Below are 23,945 nucleotides of genomic sequence, written 5' to 3' on the forward strand. Positions count from 1 at the left end.
CTCTATTTCTTTTCATGTTTCATTTGACAATGTTATTTTCCCTGTGAGACACATGCAGACACTGCATCATGCATGCAAAACAACCGATGCTCAACTTGAACATCTTCCATAATCACTCTGCATGAAATCAAGTCTCAGGCTCACTAGAGAGGCTAAATTGATGCTCATGTCTTGGAATTGTAATGATAGAGTCAAATGCATGCTTTGAATAAATGAGTGATGAGGAAATGGTGCATTTGAAAAGATCCCAAGTGGTGCAATGGGGCAATGTCTGCTTTACAAATGATCTTTGCATTCAAGTGTGAGTAGAAATGGCTTCCACTTTGCATAAATGTTTGACGTTGACATCAGGGGTTTAATACATGCAAACTTGAAAAAAAAAATTGAAAAGATAACATTCATTTCAACAGATTATGAAAAAGACACTTTAAATACAAACAAATCTGTTGGTGAGTCAAAAGAAAATGAAAAGAATGTGAAAGTACTCTTTCAAACAGCATCTTCAGGCCACAACATGCTTCACTTAACAGAAATATCCAAACATTCAACAACACAAGCTCATGTCAGCAGAGCACATCTGGGAGCACAGGTGCACAGTAGGTTTACCATAGACAATAGCTGGTGTTGGCGTAGCCTCTGCCAGGTAGGAGGGCAGGAGTGAAATAGTGAATTTAGTGGTCAGCCATAGAAATACAAAGAAGATTATCTGTCTTGCTGAGAGGGCAATAATCAAATATTCATGCTGCTGACATGACTGCTGACTAAATCTGCACAAACCCCCTTAAGTAAACTGTTAGGCAATTAACCTTGAAGGGCTGAAAAGCAACCTGTCATCTTAGTTACTGGACAAATTCCACTTCCTGCGAAGAGCTAAGATGGACAGAGGTATATACTTTAATAATTTGTGAGTTTGTTAGAAGAGCCAATGAAGTTGAGTTTCTGCAAAGTACATACCAACAACAGTGAGCTCAGCACTGGCTGTATCAACATCCAGACTGGTGTTTCTGATGCAGGTGTACACACCTGCATCGTTCTCTGTTACATCGGTGATGGTGAGGCTGTCAGAGCCCACAGTAAATCTGTAAACAACACAATTCATCCAGGCAGTTCAGTATCTTTATAATCTATACAACAAGCTAGACAGTTAAGCTGAGAGGTATAAGTAAAATAAACACACACCAATACACTTAAAAGTTCAAACTCTCATTCAAGATGAGGGGGCTAAACAAATATTGGTCTATTACATCTGACAGCACACAAATGGTTAATACACAACAGCTCTGACCTCTCATCATCCGGGAGCTCTCCGTCGTCTTTGAGCCAGGTCATAGTGGGAAAGAGTGAGGGGTCGTGTTTCACCTTGCACTCAAACATAACAGTCCTGCCCCTCTGGATCACTTTGTACTCTGGCTGTTTTAGGATACGGGTGGGCTCTGATGGGAGAGCACACAGGAGGGCAGGCTCAGTTTAAATGTATTAATAACACCCTACGAAAATCTATATACTGGAATATGGCTTGAATTTAATGAATAACAGTAGGGCTGCAACTGCAATGACTAATTAGTTAATCATTTAGCTGATATAATTTTTATGCACTTCCTTAAAATATGTACTTCATTACATCAACACTCTCACCTTTTACTTCCAGGTAGACGTGATTCTCATAGATACCAAGGACATTTTGGGCCACACAGATGTATTTGCCACTATTTTGGGCCTGAGCTATGTGAATCTCTAAAGTCCCGTTGTCATGTAGGATGTAAGGTTCTCCAACCAGGATGCTGGACCGACTGTCTTTAAACCTGAGACAGAGTGGAAACCACTTCAACCTTGTGAAGAAACATAAAACACTTTCCTCTGTTAAAGGTTCATTAACTCACCATTTAATTTTAGGGATGGGTGAACCAAAGGAAGCACAGTCTATCAGGGCCTGGTGATTTTTGATGACCTGGTAAACTTTGTTGGCTGGTGTCAGCACTCTGGGTGGCTCCGCTGCAGTGAGGCAGTAACAATTATTTCTGTGGAACCGCTTTTCAGATATTCGTATAAATGGAAAGCAGCATGATCAAACTTACAGAGGACATTGACAAAGGCGTTGGCTAGGAGGTAACCATAATCATTGGAGATGTTACACTGGTAGACAGCACTGGACCCAGTCTGCACATCAGTGAATATGATGGTGTCATCCTCCACCTTCCTGCTCAGATCTTTCGGGGAATCTGTTCATGGATGACAGGGGTTAACAGATGTAACTGCGAAGCTGTAAATTGATTTAATAGACAAGCTTTATTAGAAACAAGTACAAGAGCTTTATGGGATAGACCATCATCTATTCATTCCACAAGCAGAGCTGTGTCTCAAACCTTAATACTTTTAAAGTAGCGATCAAAACACATCAGATATTTCCTCATTTAACTCACATAATTTTGGCTATTTAAGTGTGCATTTAATGTTGTTAAAGTCCTTTTATGGCAGCTATGTGTTAAAGGTGCTGCTACCGTTAAAGCTCACCATTTAACACGTTACAGTATATCTTTTTGTTTAATCTGTAGAAAAATGAAGTTTAGAGAAGAGGTTCAGGTTGGACTCACTCTCTATGGGGATGCCATTCATAGCCCAGGTGATGGAGGGCTTGGGCGTGCCACTGGCCCTGCAGGTCAGTACACCATTCTCTCCTGGAGCTAGGACGAGGTTCCTGGGAGCGCCACTGATCCAATACGGAGCAGCTGAAAATAGAACAGAGTGTAGCAAAAGGCTGAAGAATTAATCACTGAGCACACTGCCCTGTTGGCATCTGTGCATAAATCAATTATGAGATGGAGGAGAGACGGACAATGAAATGACAGGAAGAAGTAGTGCCTGTGCCTCTACACAGAGTAATGGCATGATTGGATGCTGCGTGTTACATCGCAGACTCACCTTTTACTGTCACACGGATGGTGTGGTGTGCTGAGCCAAACTGGTTCCTGGCGGTGCAGTGGTAATCGCCCTCATCTGATTCTGATACGTTCACAATACGCAGCGTCTTCTGGTAGTGCAGGGTGGATGTACGCTGGGCTGGGAAATCGCTGCTGACTTTGGTCCAGGAGATTTCTGGAGTGGGCCTGGATTTAAAGAGGAGGAGAGAGGGAAAAGACAACAAAGAGTGATGATGACACTTGAGCAGGTGGGCACTTCAGGCTTTCAGGATTGAAGTAATGGCAGATTCTTTTACTTACAGCCCTTCTGCGATGCACTCCAGCTCCAGCACATGTCCTCTCAACACCATCTTGGAGCTTGAGGGGCCAGATGGGATGAGGAAGGTTGGCTTCCTCTCTTCCACTGGGTCGTCTATAATTACACACACACACACACAGATTCACAAAGACAACTATTACCATCTCTTCTGCATCTGTCCATAACACAGTGAAGCCCCAGGCCCAAACTAGGCTGTTCACAATGGTCTGCAATGCATGGGCAATAAGCCACTTCATTACAGACCACAATTCTCTTATTTTATGGTTAGATGTACATTTTATTGCTATGATGTGTTTTATTGCACTTCTTTATGTGAGTTTTTACTGCCAATTAATTGTCCTCTGGGGTTATAATAAACACTAAAATTAAAATATTTGTATTATACACAATATTATGAACTTAATATAAAATTGAAAATAAGAGAAATTAAAATGAGCAAACACATAATAAAACAATAGAAGTAAATGTTAATGAAGGCAGTGATACTAAATGAGCACTGTGGTATATTTTGGGTTAGCTAGTGAATGAGATTTTTAGACATATTTTACATGCAATGAGAAATTACCTGAGATGAAAATAATTAGTGACAGAAAGATCAACAACTAGGCTCAGACCCAAATTAAGCAGACCAGTAGGCAAAGACTCACTCTGGAAATGAAGATTGCAGCTGGTTGTATTGTTTTATGGATAAAACTTATTGTTTATCAGTCAGGTTTTTATTTCAGTCAGATTTTTATCCAGATTATTGTCCAGTTACTTTATTTAAATTAATATGCCGTTTGGTTTTTGAAATGTGTGTTCTCATTTTCTGTATGAATGTTGTCCAAGTTACACAATTAGTCCAGTTAATGCTGGAATCACCATGCAGTGCTACTTGAAGCAATTCAAAGCAGGAAGTGAATGGTTATCAAAAGGGTTTTGATTGGATAGAACAGGAGTGACAGAGGGACAGAAAAGTACATTTTAGACGAGGGTCGCTATTAGTGGGTAACAGGTGCAGTTTACAGCTCTATGTTGTGGGTAAACACTAGGGGGTGCCAGATCTCACCTCTAAATTAAAAAAGCACTAGAGTTTGTTGGGTTGAAGGGTTGGTGTTAGTGGAAAAAAGCTGGAGTTTGGAGCTCTACATTGGGGGGTACACAGTAGGGGGTGTCAAAACTCACCACTAAATAAATCAGTGTCATTGTATAAAGCTGCCATTGTGTCATTGATTGCATCCACTGTAACACAACAGAAAAATCACAACAGATGCCACAAGTTGAAATCATCTGAAAAAAAAAAGGCACACATGCTTTGACATCTTAAGATGAGAGTAACTGTCAGAACAAAACTTGAAATAATTTCAAAGTCCGAGATGGGGAGTGATCACCATAAGAATTTAGTGGGAACAGCCAGTCGTCACATCAACTGCAAATGCTAGACTCAGTGAGAACAGTCTTTGTTGTCGGTGGAGAGCACATATACAGAATGTCTCACAGAAGTAAGAAAACAGCTGCCTGGCTGGCACACATGGCAGAGAGCTGTGAGAGCTCTGACAATATGTCTTTTCAGTGGGACGCCGACCACTGGCGTCGCTGAGGATGGACTCAGAGATAGGAAATGTTGTTTCCCGCCCACGCAGTCATGCTAGCACATGGTGCTGGAAATGAACTGCCTATCACACACACAAACAATGTTACACACTATTCATAGTCATACTAGCTGATTACACCTTTTTTTTCTCCTTATATCCAGAGGCAGACTTACAGTTGAGGACTTTGACGGTGATGGGTTGCTTCTGCTGGATGGTTTGTGTGTGGGGGAAGCGGGCATAGCAGATGTAGTCATTCCTGGAATCCTCTCGGAGTACATTAGAGAAGTAAAGGTCTCCGTTCAGGGCCTGGGACACTCTGCTGCTCTGAGGCAGCCTCTGGAAGTCTGAAAGGTACAGCAAATTAAAATACTCTAAAAGTGTACAGCAGTTACAATACAAGCTAGTTAACCTCTATATTATCAATCAGGCTGTGACATACAGTACAATCAAAAGCTGAACATATAATTGAACATATAATACCTAATTAAGTGTGACAGTGGATGTAACAATAAATATACAGGAATGAGGTCAAGATGGTAGTGGTGTAATTTGTGTTTCTATATTTCTACATTATTTCTTCTCTTTCTACATTAAAACTACATTTCACATAAAACTTTTATGTTTACAACTGCTAAAACATCATATTCCAGGCCTGAGGCGCTCACTGTTATCCATCCAGAATATGATGGGAGGGGGCAGGCCAGCAGGAGGTCGGCATGGTAGGATCAAGGACACGCCCTCCTGAACAACGATTGGTTTGATTTTGTCCTTTGACCACAATGGGGATCCTGGATTGGAGAAGGATACGCGCATTAGCAGATGAGGGGTGTCATAATTTGACATAAAATATGCTTTTCTAACAGGCTAATGCTGACATGATGACAGAGGTGACAAGGCAAGATGAGAGGGATAAAACACTGAATAACAATATGCTAGAGGATAAATACCAAAGGAAAATGAATGTTCTATCCTCTACTACTGTGTGTCCTGCGAAATAAAGCATGCTGCTTTCCCCATGCAACCTTTACCTGTCAGGAGTGCTCTTAACATGGAAAATGCAACTTAATTGTGAGAAAAAGGAAAGAATAGATTTTTATATGACGTAAGATGCACATTAGTAAAATGGAGGAAAATAAAAATGAAACGATGGAAGTATTAAGACTACAGTAGACTTACTAGACTGTCGCACGACTATGTTGTTGGAAACAGCAGTTCCGTGTTTATTTCGTGCTGTGCATTGATATATCCCCTCAAAGTGTTCGGCCTTCTCTCTGCTAATGTCCACCACCAGGGTCCCAGAGTGAGGCCTCATGTGCACATTGGGATCCTGGTCGATGTCGAAGTGGGTCCCATTTCTTGTCCAGGAGAAACTGAGCAATGACACAGAACAGTGTCATAATGTATTAGCATCATCTGCATTTTTGTCTGGCAAATGTGTATGTTCCTGTGTATATCTGGATTCTATATGTTTATTCATATGTTTGGTAAAACAAATGTTTACTGGTTGGGACAGAATGAGTAAACTGCTATAAAAATGTATGTAAGTGGTCTTCTCTATTTGTGATGACCATTTGTTGCTGTAAAACCCTGGGAATGACAATATCAGTTTGTGTTTCTTTTACTGTGTCGAAGTAAAAAACATTTCTACACCCTGCTGCTGCAGGCTTTGATCTCCTAACAAATAATAAATAAAACAAATAAGATTTTTTTCTTTCCTTTAATGTTGACTTTGTTGCTTTTCCATTTTAACTTCTTATGGAATGTGCATTGTGAACACAGATTACAGATTCTTACCTTGGATGAGGCTTCCCTTTTGCTTCACAATGGATTATAATGTTCTCTCGTGGGTCGATGATATAATCCTTGGGTGACTGGTGAGTTATTGTTGGCGGCTGTGACACTAAAGGTGATCAGAAAGAGGGTGATATTTAATCACGCCCTGTAGCTGCATTGACCACACAAACAGCCATTACCAATCACATGCAGACTTACCACACTGAATCAAACCAGATGGCAGTTTGCTGACAGACAGAAAACGCTCTCATAACAGCAAAAGGCATGCAGAGCATCAAGTATATTTTACTTTATTGCAGTGGTCTGATGCTTAATGTATTCCTGTCTGTGCTGGGTAGATCACTAATGGACTATGACAAATGATATAAGAACTCATGCTGTTTGCAATATTGCTCTGCAGAAACTGCCCTACCACTGCACAAACACACAGAACAAAAACAGCAAACAAAAGAAATAAATGCATGCAATATAATAAAGTCCAATCCAAATCACGCTCTGCGTCTTATAACAAATAACACTAACTCTAATACAAAAAACATCAAGAGTAACCCTTAATGCACAACAAAAAAACTGCTAGCCAAACCCTAGCAGTGAATTCACACTTGTTTCAGACTTACGTCCTTCCAGAACTTTAGTGTTTCCCCCAAGAATCAGCAAACAAGAAAAACAAATTGTGACAGTAAAGAGAGCCAGATATTAGAGCTGGAAATATTCCTCTGGCATTATTTACACTTAAGCACAAAGTTTGGACAAAGCCAGTTCCCTGATGAGGAATGCCAGCCTCTAGTGGTCAACAGGTCCAGACAAACAGTAGGTAGAAGATTTAGAGTAGTACCAGAGAAACATCAGGTTGCACGGCTGGGAGCAAAGTCTGTGCAACCTCTTTTCCTGCAACACTTTGTTGCTTTGTTTGCTTTATGAATCAATGCAATAACATGTTATGTGTAAGATATAAAACATATAACACATGAATGCAAATCAGGAATCCCACCATACTAACACATTGGCAAAATAACAAGATCATATATCGATAGAATAAATGTACAGCAGCTTCATTTCATAATCTAATTATTTTGAAGCAAAAATACTGAACATACAGTCCAGCATCTCAAATATCAGGATTTTCTGCTTTTATTTAAGTAGTGTATTATAGTAAACTGAATATCATTAGGGTGTATACTGCTCAGGTAAGAACAGAAAACTGAATCATCTCAAATAGGAATTTGATACTATTTTCTTAGAATCATTCATTGATACATGAGAAAACATTTGTTGATATTAAAAAAATACTAGTTGCAATACTAAATAAGAAATGTTACACTGTCAAAAAATGTAGAACAAGAAGATATCTTCTAACCATAAAGCTACTTCAGTGGAAATAACAACAAGGGAAAAACTGAATGTTCAACCACATCTAAATCTTGATAAAAGTGAAATATGCCAAAATTTGAGCACCTGGAGCCAACAAATGGTGTTTATGCTTAAGACATATTAAGGACTAGTCAACTAATTATTGTGTCAGCATTACATAAAATGATTCCTAACAGCAGCCCATTAACATTATCTTTGAATGCTTTGTGTGGTGTGTGTGATCTGCTGCCTTACGGTCTAGTGGGACCTCCAGCGCAGTGGTGAGGTGTCCCAGGAACACGACAAGCAGTACTGCGTCCATCCTCCTCCTCTCCATCATCAGTGTGTGTGTGTGACACAAAGGTCTGACCCCAAATACAGTGCTGCTCTATCTCTCTGCTCAGTCACGCTGTCTGAGGACACGTGCACGCTCACAGCTAAAGGGAAAGAAAGAAAGAAATAGAGAACGTCAGTGGTAAGAGAACAAAATCAGTGCAGAGGTTCCAGGGGTGGATAGCATATCCAGTAACTAAGGCTATCAATCATAATGCTGAGTTTGTTCTAGTCTGTGTTCATCGGCTGGTGAGAGAGAGAGAGAGAGAGACAGAGAGAATGAGGGAGACACATACATACAGCCCTGGCCACAGATCGATGTTAGTTGCCATGCAGTGCAGTTTGCTGGAAGCTATCTTTTTGATCTAGTGCACTCCAATAGGGAGAGACGCAGGCCACATGGGCTCACTTTGCTCGGCTAATCACTGCCGTGGCCACGATACCATTAGGCTTCTCTGCCATATTGATCACATCAGCTGGCACATGACAAGCCAAGGGACGAAACAAGGGGACACACACTTCGCTTTCCATTTCACTCCGAGCTTTATCTGTTTGATTGACCGACTGACTGAGCCAGCAGCAAACTGATCTGCAATGAGGTCAGATTGTCAAGCAATGAACCATGAGACTGTTGTAGTGGGAAATAACAAGTGTGACTGGACAGAGCTCCGTTTAATGGGCACAGACAGTAAAAGTTCATCAGGGTGCTCAGGTTCAGGTGCAGCAACATGTTTGCATGTTTGAACAAACTGGTGAGAAGCTAATTGGCCATTGATTAATTGTTAATGTTAATTATGAGGATATTCTTTTGTTACACAATCATGCTGCCATAACAACACTAGTACTGAATGGTGAATGCACTGTGAATAGACAGGAAGCAAAAACAGGAATGTACTGTACGTATTAAACATACCAGCTTAGAATTTTTTATAAAACAAGAAGCAATTATTTTTTAATACAACATGAAAAAAGACATGACAGCAAAATGAACATGTTGAAATAATGATTGTGAGGGTCATCAAAATCAGAAAGTGACCCAGGCTTCAGGGAATATGATATTACCTCACTCAAAATGTCTTTGCTTAATTTAATTCTGTTTTTACTCTTATTAAACTGAATAATTCAGCACTGCCATGGCACAACTAGCAGTATCATTTGTATTTTTCCATTAGTGTGAGCTTAGGTAAAAAGAACAAGGAAACAGAACGTAGCTGTTTCATGTCTTTTAACAACTACAGTCTGTCCTGTTTTTCTTTTTCCTGCTCTCCTCCTTTTCTAACCCAAGGCATCCACTGGCACAGGATTAAAATGTCACTGCATAATTTATTGCAGAATAGTATACTACAATATCACAAAAGCATACTATTAAATTTTGGGATATTAATGCCAGTTACCATTTGAAAGTATCAAACAGAGGTCATTAAAGGTGGAGCTACTTGTATTGCTCTTCTGCCTTCAGGTGTAGTGAGGGTTAAGGCTGTGGACGAGGTGGTGGAAGCTGTGTCTGCGACCAGAGGCAAGAAAACCAGGCCCCGACCTGGCCCTCCTTAGGGAACTGATGTATCTGCAAGTGCGGCCCTCCAGTCATGATTCAGTACCAGCCCCAGAGCTGGTGTATAGTAGCAGCATGAGAAGAGACCGGGGGCTAACGTCTGCTGTCTTCCACTACATCTCTCAAGGGACAGCCTGTATTATGCGTCTAAGACAGCCAATCGCACTGCTTTGTACAACGTCAGGCAGCTCCAGCTTGGGATTTGACATCAAAAAAATCTGGGGGGCAATTTTATCAAGCTTATTTGCCCGGGTGCTGAACTCATTGTGAGAAGAAAACCTGTATCAGCTTCTTCTCCTCAATGTTTACTTTTAGTTGGATCATTGAATAATGATCTAACTTAATTTATCATCAGATGTCATTTATGCAAAAATCCATTGATGATGATTAGTAGGTTATTGCATTGTAATAATTCATCAGCAGCAATCCAATCTAGTTAATGTAAACAGTTATTCATGTCAAGAAAGACCACTATAATTTATAAAAACACTACAGCCTGAACTTGGCAATGCACAGTCACATGTGACATGAAAGTGTAGAATAGCCTCTGAATAGAGAAAGAAATGTGTTAATAATCATTGTTATGGTGAATCCTCAAAAGCCCAGTAATTCTTATCTGGAAAGGAGCCAGGGCTTTATCCAGGATTCATTTCCCAGTTTAATGAGGTGTAGAAGCTCAGCTCTGGCTGGTCAGCATGTGTGTGTCCTCGTGTGCATCCTATATGCGTGTGTTATAATTATCTGTGTGAGCTGCAGTGATATGGGGCCAACCCTTCACATCCTTCTTAGAGCAGGGCAACAGTGAAGTGAAGTTTGCATAACTAATGCATTTTGAGTTTAAGCTAAAGCAATCCTACATCTTGAAGAAACTACAGTTCAAATCCTATTTCTTAATTGTACATGCAGAAGAAAAATCTGAAAATATCCATTACTATGGTTGAAATTTCCTATGTTTCTTGGGTTGACAGAACTGGAAAAGCCAAAGTCAATAAAGTTCAGTCCAGCGCAGACTGCTGAGGCTGAGATAAAACCATAGTACTGCTTGGAAACTGTGCCAAATGCTGTCAGAAAGCTGATAAAAATCAAAGAAGAAATGCTCTCCTAGAGAGAAACCTGACACATGGGTAAGGACACATCAAGGGAGGACTTTAATTTTTTTTCAAAACATATGAGGCATAGAGGAAAATAAACAGAGCTTGTCTCTCACTTAAAATAATCAATACAATAGTTACTAAAGGAACAGCCAAATGATGACAACTTCCAGTGTATGATGACTTTGGTCCTTTCAACCATTAACTTACTAGGATTAACTTATTTTTTGGCCTTTTGGGAGATGCTGAATCAAGCTGGAAAAAATGATATAATATCAGCTGATGCTTGTTTTATCTGAGGTGGTGAAACATTAGCATTCATTTTGAGTTGTGTTTCTGCCACCTGGTGAAGGCAGGTCCAATATTCACTCTCCATTTAGCACTGTCTTTGGTTCCAACCGACTCCCAAGAAAAGCACCTGGCTCTTCAGATGTAAGATGCTCCAGCCCCTTGCTAATGTTGTTTGTCTGCTGTTTGGTGCTGGACAGTGAGAATAAAATATGTTTCTACAGCATTTTTTCTGCTCACCCAGTTGATTTTTGTGGAGTTTCAAAATGCAGCAGGTTTTGCCAAATGGATACCCGTGATGTATAGCTGCTTTGGAGTAAATTGATTAAAACATGAAAAAAAAAATACTGTTTAATGCCACCACACAACCTGAAGTGCTTAGTTTTACAGAAAAATTAGTGTCAGCAAAATTAAAGGCTGTGCTGCTAATTACTGTCTACAACAACTTTCCCTCAGGATTTCCTTTTCACTCTGTTCATTTTGTCTTTGGAGAAAACACTCACGTCTTGTGTAAAAGCTGCATTGAGCTGTCTGGCCTCTCATTCAGCTAGTCTCTTCAATGACTCCATGGTCATTTTCCCATGGTCAGCCTTTTCCCCATCCCTGAACTAATTGGTTTTATGCACATGTCAGAGATGTTGTACATGCAGCGTTGTGTATACACACACACACACACACACACACACACACACACACGCACACACGCACACACGCACACATACGCACACACACACAGTGACAGAGACACAGATCATGAGGGCCAGGACATGTCTGAGCACACAGATGGAACTGACAGGACTATGAACACTGAGGGCTATAGCAATCAACATCGTAAATGAATAGCAGTCAGCAGTGGACAAAGCTCAAATTGATAATACTACACTAGATGTTTTATGCCAACTAGCAGCGAAGATATTGCTATTGTCTATGCCATCATGATGCAATACTGCTACACTGATAGAATCATTGCTGTTGCATCAGTACTATACAGTTTAAATATCTATGATGAAACACATGCATTTCTCTCCTACCAAGCGCCATAATTAACTCCCATAATGAGTGCTATTGATGGCTCATGAAATCAGGGTTTTGTCAGCCTTGGTATGGCCTTAATGGAGCAGCAGGGATCCCCTGCAGACGGGTGAATGTGGGGGTATAATGATGAGAATGGCTCCGCACTCAGGAAAGTGGTGATGAGAAAACGGATACGGTTGGAAGAGTTTATTTTCCTGAGGCTGCCGGCTGCTCCCACTGCAGCTCACTGCGCTATTCATGCCCAGGGCTGCATGCCTGTTTCTCTGTGCTATTAAACGTCTATGGGCGAATGGGAGGTTGCGTCAAAGAGCTTGCTGTAGAAGATAGTGAGACAGTCCTTCATTTGGTTATCTAGAGTTTGAAAAGTCACAATCATATGAATGTAACTCAAAACTATCAATCTGCTAAATAGTGCTCTGCAAGACAATTTGAACAGAAGCTGACAGGAACGTTAAACTTACTTACATTTAGCAGTTGCCTTTCATTTCTTTATGGATTCACAGCTAATGTAGTGGCTAAGCATTAGCAGTGAAGCAGTGATATGAATTACAGTGATGATGTATGAGGTTGAATGTTCGCTGGCTTTGACTAATACCTCTCACAGGCCTTTTATCAGCAGCTACAGGATAACAATGGAAATTCCACAGGCTGGTTTCAGCATGCTTTTCCCATAATCTTCTCATTAGCTTTTATAATTGGGGGACCGTATGCAAATAATTGGTGTGGTTAACATGTGAATTGGGGTCCTGTTGTTCGGGGAGAATCCTGCTGCTAAAAAACACGCCATGAACCTTCCATCTGCACTGTACAATACCAAACAATAAAGTCTCCTGTAGTGATGGATGAATTATGCAGAATAAAACAGATTTTGATACTTCTACATCCAATCCACATAATCTATAAGTTTTTTGTCTGCACACATTTACTACGGTAATAATAAACCCTCATCTATGATGTTTTAAAGGGACAGTCCTAATTTTAAACATTAGGATCACCAACCTAAATTTTTGTTTTGGTCTTGAAGACTACAAACGATTGAGAAAGTCTGTGTTACAAAATAGCAGAGTGTTATTTCAAAAAACATGACCATTTCCTATGCAAGGGTGCACTATGGCAAAATTAAGCTTGTAGTTACTGGGATTTGACCTAGGAAATAAAAGCCAGAATATTCTGTTAGATCAAATTCAACCATTCTTTTAAAAATCTGTCTCATGTAAGTAACCAACTTTATGAAACTGCAATATAGAGTAGCCCTTAAAAAAATTGTTGTTGCTTGTTTTCCAACACCTTTTCCACAAGCTATCAATCTAGTCCAACTATTAATCCTAATAGACATCTGCTACTAATGCAACGTGTCCGGCAATTTGTTTGGTCCTCCTCCTTTCAAAGGGTACCGCACATTGACATTCGCTAAGCTTCCTCCTCTTACACGCCAGAAACACTCTGGGATTCACTCTCTGTCCCTTCTGCCCAAATGCTAATCACTGCCGGCGCCAGCACTTCTGAGAGGGGCCTCCTCTTTAGCATGTAGATGGATGCAGTACCACTAGATGGGACGTTGGTGTTAGAAAGGAAATCCCTGCATGTTCAACCTGAATGGAACTGAAAGGCATCTTGCTTTCATCTTATCATTGCAGACCAGCTAAATATAACACACTGTCAGCGAGTCACATTCTCACATTAGGCCAGTACTCTGACTGAGAGGCTTCTCATGATTGGGATGGATATATGAAGTAATCTCTATCTCCTTAGGAAAACTGCAGGTCGAAAATCTAGGGTCTTTCAATTCATTCAATATCTATAAATGTGGCAAAAGCTATAAAATACTAGTTAATGAATGTAGAATTGGCAGCAAGGTTGCAAAAACTTAAGTCCCCATAGTACATTTGTAAATGTCTGACATCTGACTTGTACAGTGGCTCATTACTGGAGATTTAAGCAAGTGGAGACACATTCATTAAAAGGAGATCAGGAGGGGAAGAGCACAAGGCTGAATGAGCAACTGTGGATCTGAACTTGACCTTTATTTGATAGCTGATCCCCACACTGTAATTAGTGCTTAAGAGGAGGTTTCAATATCCCCAAGCAGTCCAGCTCTTGCATAAATGTAAATGAATGCTCATGTTTATTTGCATATACATCCTCCTTGTTTATGTATGTTTACATAAGTCCATGGGTCAGTGTAGGACGGCAGACATTGCAGATGGAGTTTGAGTGCACTTGCCCTACCACATGAGTGTGTTATATGTGAGGCCAGTCATATGCTGAGCAGAGGTTCATTATCATGAGCAAATGCAGGAGAGTAGGAGGAGGAATGCATGCATAGCTTTCTGAAAAGGACTCTCAAAATCCCTGCCATACAATGTCATAATACACACTTCAGCTACAAAAACATAGCAGCTTTGAGAAAACAATTAACATAAATCCAATCTGCTGCTGGAAGACAAGCAAATCCTGGCAGGATGGCAGTGAGAAACATCCTTGCATACGTGGAATCAGAGATTAATAATGTTATAATAGCTGTACACTATAATCCACATGCCTTGCAGTCTACCAAATGCAGGAATATGTTTTATTCTGTAGCTACATATGGGGACTCTCTGTACACTTTGAGCAAAGCAGAGCCACTCAAAAATGCACTCCAAAAGGGCACTCTGTATCCATGGCAATCCCCCTGTGCTCACAAATCACCATGCCGACAAAAAGATGTCAACCCTCTCATCAAACACAGACATATGAAAAAAAGGGACAAAGAGTCCCAGACCTATTTGTCATCTCATAAGTAACCTTGGAGAGAAACTGTACGCTTAACATCTGTTCGGCACTAAAAAAAGTCTCAACCTCCCCTGATGCAACAAAAGAGGTATGATTAGAATCTCAGTTTGCCATCGTGTCCTCACCGGATGGCTTACTGCACATGTGAAGGGTCTCTCAAGATGGGGCCAATATGTGTAGTTTACTTTAGACTTAGAAGTGCAACAAAAAAGTCTCTGTGAGACAGGCAGTAGAGGAAATATGCTCAACAGACACACAAAAGCTGGCAGCCATTAAGTTTTGCACCAAATGAATTCCTCTGCGCCATGTCAGCTGGGGTAACACAGATAAACAGTGTGCTCTGAGTCAACAGTTAACACAACCAGGCCTTTCTAGAATAAGCTCTACTCTATAATAAACACTCTTCTGGTGGAATTTGAATTGTGCTGATACAGTACAGGCAGGGGGCTACGTGCACTTTGCATTGCACTGTTCAGACTAGCAAAATCTGCAGACAACATCAGATAACAAAGCACGGACCCTGCCTGTGCAGTGGAACAATCTATTCCGCACCTATGCAGCAGCATGAAAGTATGTTGACAACGACAACGCTAACATGCTGATATTTAGCAGACATAAAGTTTAAAATGTTTTGCATGTCAACAAGCTAGCCTTTGCTAATTAGAAATACATTAAAAATACAACTTAGGCAGATTGGAATGTTGTAGGTTTTGTAAATATCTGGTCATAAAAGTATCATCATGAAGCAAACTGGGATTTTGACCTAATGATGGTGCTATATGAAAAGTCACCAAAGTGATCGCAGTTCACCATGAAGAGGCATGCGCAGCAACTTTGCAATCCATGCAACAGTTTTTGAGAAACAACGCTCAAAGCCACTAATGTCAGTTTCATGGTGGCATTACAGAAAACGTCAGGGGACTACTGGGAATATAATTGTGAGACACTTTGGTATGAACCAAAGTGGTGGATGTATTGACTAACAGTTCAGGACTGTCATATCTTGAGCCACCATAATAAAAATAAACACAAAAAGGCCAATTTATAAAAAGCCGTTGTTTAACAAATCCCCAATGACATCAGATAACAAAGCATTAACACTGACTGTGTGCTGTAACAATCTGTTACCACTGCGTACTACCAGAACATATAATTTGCCAGTGAGGACCTAGTGGTGAGAAAATCCCTGGCAGGTGGACAGAGGCATTGAGGTCTAGTATTATTGAATACCACCTCTACATTCACAGAGCGCCACAATAGACCTCTCCTGCCGCTCCCTCCCTCCTTTTCCTCCAGCCCCTTCCACTCCACCCCACCTGTGTCTGTGAAAGGTCAGCGCAGAGGAGGGTCTTCACCCCCTCCCTGGATCCGCAGCTCCCACTCCACAATCAGCCCCAACACTGGAACCCATTGCAAGGAAACTCAATCAAAGAGAGGCTTCAGAAGGCCCAAGACCTCTCAAAACCCTGCATTGTTTCCAGAATCCTTCCCCACACTGCGACTGGCCTATATGTAACACTGTAAGAGGAGTTGCTCATTACTGCCCAACCCGGTTCCACTTTGTCTCTTTTGTGCAGCTGACAGAAGAATCCAGTTGCCCAGCCAGACCAATAAAAGAGACTGCAGTTACATAAAAAAGAGAAAGAAAATGAAAAAAGGGGTTCATTTGCAGGAGTAGCATTAACACATGTTGCATGTGATAATGCAGCATTCACCTTGGTGGTTTGATGGAAGAGACACAAAATACATAACTCACATTAGTTAGCCTCTGCGTCACTGTAAGACAGTTGTTTAATGGCATCTATTAAAATCTGCCATTCATCCTGTGACTTAGTGATTACTGACTGATAGACACACCACACCACAATGTGTGTGTCAGAGCAATTCATTAACACATAAAGGGAGCACTATGTTGTTGCCCTCTCTCTCCGTCTGCCTCTCTCTCAGCCCCTCCTCATCTCTATTCGGATACGGCAGGTGAATACAAATCATTTCTCCACCACTGCTCTCCAAAAGGACTCACCATCCAATTTCAGACAGAGGACACAAACAATAGTCCTTTCAAAGTGTGAGAAAATCAAATCATGCCCCCTTTTTAATGAAAGATGCAATCAGGAGTTAACCCTTCCAAAATGCTTAACCAGCTCTAAAAATTGGAAAAAATTACTTTTTCCCCCATAAATAAAGACTCTAAATTAATCATACACAATTAAAGTCCAGCACTTAGAAATAAATAATTATTTCCATTAAAAAGGCTTTTTTCACCACTGACATACAAACATTTAAACATGTTATTTTTTGTAAAAAAGTAAAACATCAGCAGTAAAACATGAGCATCAACACTTTATTTGTCATGTTTTGGCCCCAGGAACACAAGCAAACTGCAACACCCCAGTCTCCTTCTCTGTAGGAGAGTCACACACACCTCATCCAGCCAGGCCATTTCAACCTCTCACTGCCAACCATTCTTGTACCTGTACTGAGAGATAGACACAGTCATAAAAAAAAACCCCTTGCACTTCCACTACAGCCTTACCCAGGCATCATCCAACACTCACCAGACACTTCTCCTGCATTAGTAACCTGTCTCATCCCGTCAAACACAGACACAGGACAGAAGCTGTTAGCGGAAGCCGGGAGGACTGTTAGTGTTAAATGGGAGCTATGTTTTCCCCGGAATCACCATTTGACAAATGAAGGCTGATGTAGCAGTTCTTGTCTGGGCCATTATTTCTGATGGAGCCAGATGATGTGTGAGGATGGAGCACTGTTTGTCTGAGCTGAAACACCCCCTGGGCCAAACACCAAACCCACACGCTCAAACTCTCTGATGACTGTAATAGCCAAAAATCCTTTCACAATAACACCAGAAAACTTTTAAGCTTTTTTTTTTTTTTTTTTTTTTTTTTTTACAGTTTGCCTCTTATTTTCACATCATACTTTCTGCCTAACATACAAAGAAGATTTTACAGCACATAAAGGGACTTCCTTCATGACAAACCCAAGTCCTTCATTATTATCATTAATACTCATTAACTAACATTTCAGTCATCCAGACCCGTGAGACTGATAGAAACATGTTCACAGAAAGTCTTTTTTAATGTGCCACCAGTCACCATCACTATGGACTTTCCTTTGCATTCTTTAATCTTCAAAATTCACTCTTCAATTCTTTAAAAAAAAAAAAAAAAAAAAAACCCACAGTGCTTCAAATAAAATGGGGTCATCCAATTACTTCCTAACAAGAAAATACTTCCATTCCCTTAAGGGAGATGTTATCTATATCCCTGCTATTTCATTTTTTAAAATAAAATATCACAGTTTCACAGCCTCAAAACTTAATTAGATCAATTTCTATTAGAAGTCTTTAGATGAGGAAGATTTAAAAACCTTACAGTGCAAATCTTCAATTCAAATACTGAGAGGGGTTTACCCAGTCTCGTCTTTGATTAATTGTTCGGTTCCTCTTAGTTGTTTGTCAAGTTTAGCATTTGAAAACCTGACTCATGAAGTAGAGTGGCCATAGCTCAAGGCAGTGTAACCAACGCTCATTCAAGAGGGTTTGAATCAGTGCAGCTGGCACGCACACTATGTTCACATCAAACAACATTTTGTGGTGAGGAGCTGCAAAGCTAAAGACTAAGAACAGTCCTGACTTTTCACAGTTTCTTAAGAAAAATGTAACTGTGCATGTGCAAAAATAACAAAATCACTTGAAGGTCACTGGGGTTATCCTTTATTAATAATGAAAAATATCTGTCGACAAACTTTTTGCCACAACAAGCGCAAGACTAATTTGAAAACTCTGGGTGAGATGTATTCATTGACAAATATTAATGAAAAAAATGGACAAATGACTCAGCAGTGATGGATCAGTCATTAAGAATGATAAATCTGCATCTTGTCTGGCTTGTTGGTGCAACAACAGTAGCAGAAGTGTCAGAAGCACAGTTTGTACTTATTGCTGAGATGGGGCCTAAACAGGTAAAATACATGAAAACACCTGTGGAGGTAGAGGCCTTCAGTTACTTAGAACTCATGTTGGTTACACCAACTGTATAATAATAATTTCATATAATAATTTCAATCATGTTAAGCTTATTTAGATAGATTTAACAAAATAAGTCGACACGTAAAAGTGTGGGGATGAAATCTAGAAACAGAAATAAACTGTGGAAGAGATCAGCTTAATGTCATTTACCAAGGAATGGAAATCCACAGACATAGGTGTGCATACAGCTTGCTATTTCAGTGTGGTCTCACGTTTCACATTTACCCATTCCTTTACGCTGCCTCTCTCTATCAACAGAGAGATCTCTCATTAGAATTGGCTTAGATGTAGGCGAGTGAGGGGTTACATCGAAATTCACCCATTTGTATTCCACCACAACACCTGGGGAGCACGTTGTTTATATTGATGAGCAGATAGACTTGGCCTTGGACCAGGACCCACGTCTAACAGCCACATTAATCATTTGGTTTCTTAGGGATCCCTTCCAAACAGATAGACCCCACCAGCTCATAACGGTTTAAGGACAATCTTCTCTGTCCCCGAAGCTCTGTGCACACTCAGAATCAGTCCCTACTATCTGTTGAAAGAAGAATTCAGAGGCAATTTAAGTAAGACTGATGAAACAAAAACACCTTTAATCGTGCAGCTTGGAGTAAGCGCTTTGGAGACAGATAATGTGGTACTGACAATTAAGGTATACTGAAAACAAAAAGAACAGTGAACTTTAAAGGAGCCAAATCCATGAATGAGGCCACAATAATCATTTCTCTACTGTTCTCTCTGGTTAAATGAAGACTGAAAACACCAAAGGCAAGTAGACTACAGTCTTCTTATTTCTCAAGTATTCAGTCTGAATATCTTTTGTTCTTCACTTCATTTGAAAGAAGCAGTTTTTTGTGCATCACTCCATTAAAGGAATAATAACATTTTGAAAAGTACAGAGCATTTATTTACTTCTGTATGAAAAGGTGTCTGTATGTTATATTAAAGGACTTGCAGCAAAGGACTATGGTCGCACCAAAATACCCTGCAATCAGTAGCTCAAATGAGAAAAATGTACAAGCCTGGCCAGTTAACTGCATGGAGAGGAGGAACATTGGCGGTAGAACGAGGCCTAGAGGAAGGTTGAGCAGGTGAAAGAAGGAGAAAGGAGTTGGGTAAAGATGGAGACGCAGGGGCCAGATATAGAATAGTGTCTGCACAGACTCTCCAGGCTGTCTGCTGAGAAGTTAGTGAGTCAGTTGTGCATGAGGCAGACTTTCTCCACGACTCTGGAACATGGAGAAGGAGAGCAGGAATCCCTCAGGAAGGGGCCTCACTAACCTCTTTCACATCACTCCGCCTCTTTCTCTCCCTCGCTGTCTTTGTATCCATCTATTCATCTGTTTGTTTATTCAGGCCCTTCTTTCTGACACTTTAGCTGTGTCTCCCAGCACCTCTATGTCTCTGCTTTTCATGCAAACGACAGAGATGCTGAAAAACACACATCCACTCAATCACATCCACCCACGGCCTCTTTCTTACATACTCTGTGCTTGTCACATTGAAGCGCTAAGTTGACATAGAGAACTATTAGAAAATTGTCAGGCTTTTATCAAAGACACACCTTAGAAATATCTTGGCGTGTTCATCTGAAATGACGTGCGCTGGGAGCAGCCCAGGGGCCCGCTGCGTGTGAATCCCTCTACTCATCTGCAGAGCCTCTGATCACAGAGCCGCTCCAACGTAATATCACGGCTTTCTAAGCTCATGAGAAAAAGCTGCTCCTTCACTCACAGCAGAAGATAACAATTTAGCACAATCAAACTCTTCAGTGGCTAACAGTTCAGCTTTTAGTGTTCTAACATGGCAACTCGTAAACAACTAGAAAAAAGAAGTTGATTGTGTACAGGGCAGCTAGAAAGTGTTAGGACAGATGTACATTTTGGGCTCTGTACTACAGCAGATTGGTTGAGGAATAAAACACTGAGAAGATGTCTGACGGCTGCTCTACCCATATTAAATGAAGTGTAAAAGAATTATAATTCACATAACTGGACATAAATTAACAACTAAATTCTGCCTTCATTCACACATACTTTGCCATAGTCATGTGGAGCTATTTCTGAAGAGCCAAAACTCATGATCATTTGAACCTTGCAATTTTTCCCATATCCCCCACTTGGCATCAAAACACACAGACAATAATACCCCACTCTCTGATGGCCTCATGAGAGAAACCAGTAAAAAGACAGCAGCATGGAGGTAAACAGAAACCTCTGCAGCCTTTTATTGAAGAGCCTGGGACCTGAATGCTGCTGCTCACAATAGATGCTTCATGCCTCAGCGTGTTTCAAACCACAAATTCATTCTGCAGCTCCTAAGTGTGGCGCTGTATGACTCGCCCATTGAAAACTGTGGACTCAGCCTCTCTGGCCCACAGCACACATTCACAACAACCGAATGCCACAGTGCAAGTACAAGAGAGAAATGGAAAGAATGAGAGATCCAGAGACAAACAGGCAGACAGATCAGCTGAGGCAAAGAGAAAGATTAAAATAGGCACATAAATGGATAAACTGAGAAAGCGGTTCCCCCCACCTGGTTAACTAAAACAAGCATAGCACCAACAGCAGAGACAGATGAGCTCTGAGCTGTCAGGGTCCCTTAACTCTCCACTCAGCTGTGTGTGTAGCCTCCCTGCCCAGCTTGGCATGCTGCGAGGCCAGGGTGGGATTCTTCCTTCACACTCTGCTGGGCAGTGGACGCACATCACACTGTGCCACCTCCACTCACAGAGCATTAGATCAACTCCCCGCTGAATCACAGACACACTTTCAGCACTGCTGAATGAGGGGATGAGCCAAAGGTTACTGAGGGTCACTCTCAAAAACCCTGTGTGAGCTGAGAGTCAATTCTCTGGGCTCTAATGCACACCGAGACCTTTTGCTTAAGGGCACTACTTTAGTTCTTAATTGTACAACTGCCATTAGAGAACTTTTCTACCTCTACATGCTCCATTATGACACATTATGTGTCAGTAAGAGATGGGCACCACTAGGCACAATATTGGATCTAAGTGCTACTTTGTGATTTTAAAGCACTGATGATAGGATGTGTTACCTTAACAACTATATGCATCAAACAGACACTTGGACACTAGAAAAACCAGTGTTTTGTTTTTACTGCATGCCAAACCTTGCTGCCAGAATGGATGCAAACACAAAAACACACTTTGCCAGTGGTAACCTTTGCCTTAAAGACAGAACAAAAGAGCAGGCATCACAACAGAGACTGAAAGAGCTGTAGCAGTGGAAAGGTTGGGTAATCGTTTGGGGCTTAGTGGCTCCACAGAGAGTTTTAATATTAATAGATTCACATTCTGATGGTGTCACAGATGAAGATATTTAGACTGGAGACACTTGCCAGGCATGGCACACAGACTGACATTTGTGTGCGTGCGTTCACATCTTTGGGAGGGACAGTGTCTTTGAGAAAAACAGGAACGTCTGAATCTAAAAGGCCAAAAGTTTGCACTGTTTTGGAAAATGATGCTGGTGAAGACGACTCTATGAGAAAAAAATAATTAATTCTAAGTCAGACAGAAATCTTTCCAACTTACCAGAGAAACCCCAATCCCCTCACTCCTCCTCCTTGGTTACTTGTCTTCTTCCTCCTCTATGGTTTTCTTCAGTCTGGCTGAAAAAATGGAAAAGAATGGCAAATTTTAATGGGAAACAACTGGGACTTTAAGCCAACCAGATATAAAAATGCAGCCTTACTTTATAAGGTTTCTGCAGAGGATGTCTTGCACAGCTATGCATATTTTCTGACATCCAGCCATGAATTTGTCTTCACAATGGAGCTACTACTCTATGTTTGGCTTTATTATAATCTGCTAAATCCTTTTCATATTGGAAGTCTCCTGCTCTCTCACACGCACAGCTCAGATTACACACCAGGATGCACCAACATCAAATCTCTCCATCACATCAAACTCTTACAAAGAGTTTTTTTTAAAGCATAATCATGAGTGTGTTAACTCTGGAAATGTACTTAAAACACTTCCAACTGTGATGAGTTTAGGTGGTGAAAAGAAAGCAAACATCCAAGCTGTGTAAAACCAGACTGTGAACATGGATTTTCAGAGGCAGGAGTGTATAAAATAAACTCATAAACACAGAAGCCTGAGAGCTGAAGGAGACACATCTCCTCCCCTCATGTCTACTCTTGTCGTTTCATCATTTGATCTCTTTTTTTATCCTTATTCTCTATACGGCTTCTTTCGCCTCCTCTTCTTCTTCTATCACCTACTGTCATCCTCACTCATGTCCTCTTTCTTCTCACTTTGTCTTCTTCTCTGCTCAATACTGTCTTCATTTTTCTGCCTTCTCCTCCCCTCTCCTGTGTTAAATCTTGCTTTCTAACCTACTATAGACAACCCCCTTCTCATTTAATCCCCTGCTTTTTTCTAGATCTGGAGACTTTCCAGCCTTAATACCAGGTCCCCATGTGAAGTTCTAAAAATATGCCAGCGGTTACGCTTCATTTATACGACTGATATGCAGAAGTTTGTTTTGGCATATGTTCACTTCTGTTTTTAGAGATAAACTACAATTTTTCCAAAACCCAGGTCATCTCTCACATCACAGTTTGATTAGTTCAGGTCCCAGACACAGGGTCAAGGGCCAAACAGGTCTTAGGTGCCTTGTTCTCATATACCTATGCCATTCACCAATTTTTCTTCAGAGTTGATGTAAAGAAGCTCTGACATAGGCTCAGTGAAAAGGGAATTATTTATGAGATAAATCTTAATTCCTCTATAACATTTTTTTAAACAAATAGTATATTTTACATGGCATCTTAACTTGATCTTGCTGGGAAACTTCAGGGCCAAAAAGAGGAAAGACTAAGACGTCTTGTTT

General features: G+C 40.7%; 1 protein-coding gene across 8 annotated transcripts in view; it reads right to left on the reverse strand.

Moving 5' to 3' along the window:
• LOC113132567 (neuronal cell adhesion molecule-like) overlaps positions 1-23,945 on the reverse strand; it is a 62,700-nt gene that overhangs the window by 11,512 nt on the left and 27,243 nt on the right. For 4 of the 8 annotated variants that reach the window (XM_026310772.1, XM_026310770.1, XM_026310771.2 and 1 more), the window contains 17 exons: positions 22,643-22,719; positions 8,211-8,392; positions 7,223-7,234; positions 6,606-6,711; positions 5,988-6,181; positions 5,477-5,599; positions 4,985-5,155; positions 4,402-4,458; positions 3,219-3,330; positions 2,920-3,104; positions 2,592-2,726; positions 2,076-2,219; positions 1,881-1,992; positions 1,636-1,802; positions 1,286-1,433; positions 955-1,079; positions 607-636 (listed from right to left, as the gene is read on the reverse strand). In XM_026310772.1, the coding sequence (XP_026166557.1) occupies positions 607-636; positions 955-1,079; positions 1,286-1,433; positions 1,636-1,802; positions 1,881-1,992; positions 2,076-2,219; positions 2,592-2,726; positions 2,920-3,104; positions 3,219-3,330; positions 4,402-4,458; positions 4,985-5,155; positions 5,477-5,599; positions 5,988-6,181; positions 6,606-6,711; positions 7,223-7,234; positions 8,211-8,295 (1,906 nt within the window). In that variant the 5' untranslated portion in view covers positions 8,296-8,392; positions 22,643-22,719. The remainder of the gene's footprint in view (positions 1-606; positions 637-954; positions 1,080-1,285; positions 1,434-1,635; positions 1,803-1,880; positions 1,993-2,075; positions 2,220-2,591; positions 2,727-2,919; positions 3,105-3,218; positions 3,331-4,401; positions 4,459-4,984; positions 5,156-5,476; positions 5,600-5,987; positions 6,182-6,605; positions 6,712-7,222; positions 7,235-8,210; positions 8,393-22,642; positions 22,720-23,945) is intronic. The other 4 variants (XM_033325238.1, XM_026310774.2, XM_033325239.1 and 1 more) reach the window with 3 other exon arrangements.

The sequence above is a fragment of the Mastacembelus armatus genome, chromosome 6 (genome assembly GCF_900324485.2).
Source record: "Mastacembelus armatus chromosome 6, fMasArm1.2, whole genome shotgun sequence".
Taxonomy (NCBI): Eukaryota; Metazoa; Chordata; class Actinopteri; order Synbranchiformes; family Mastacembelidae; genus Mastacembelus; species Mastacembelus armatus.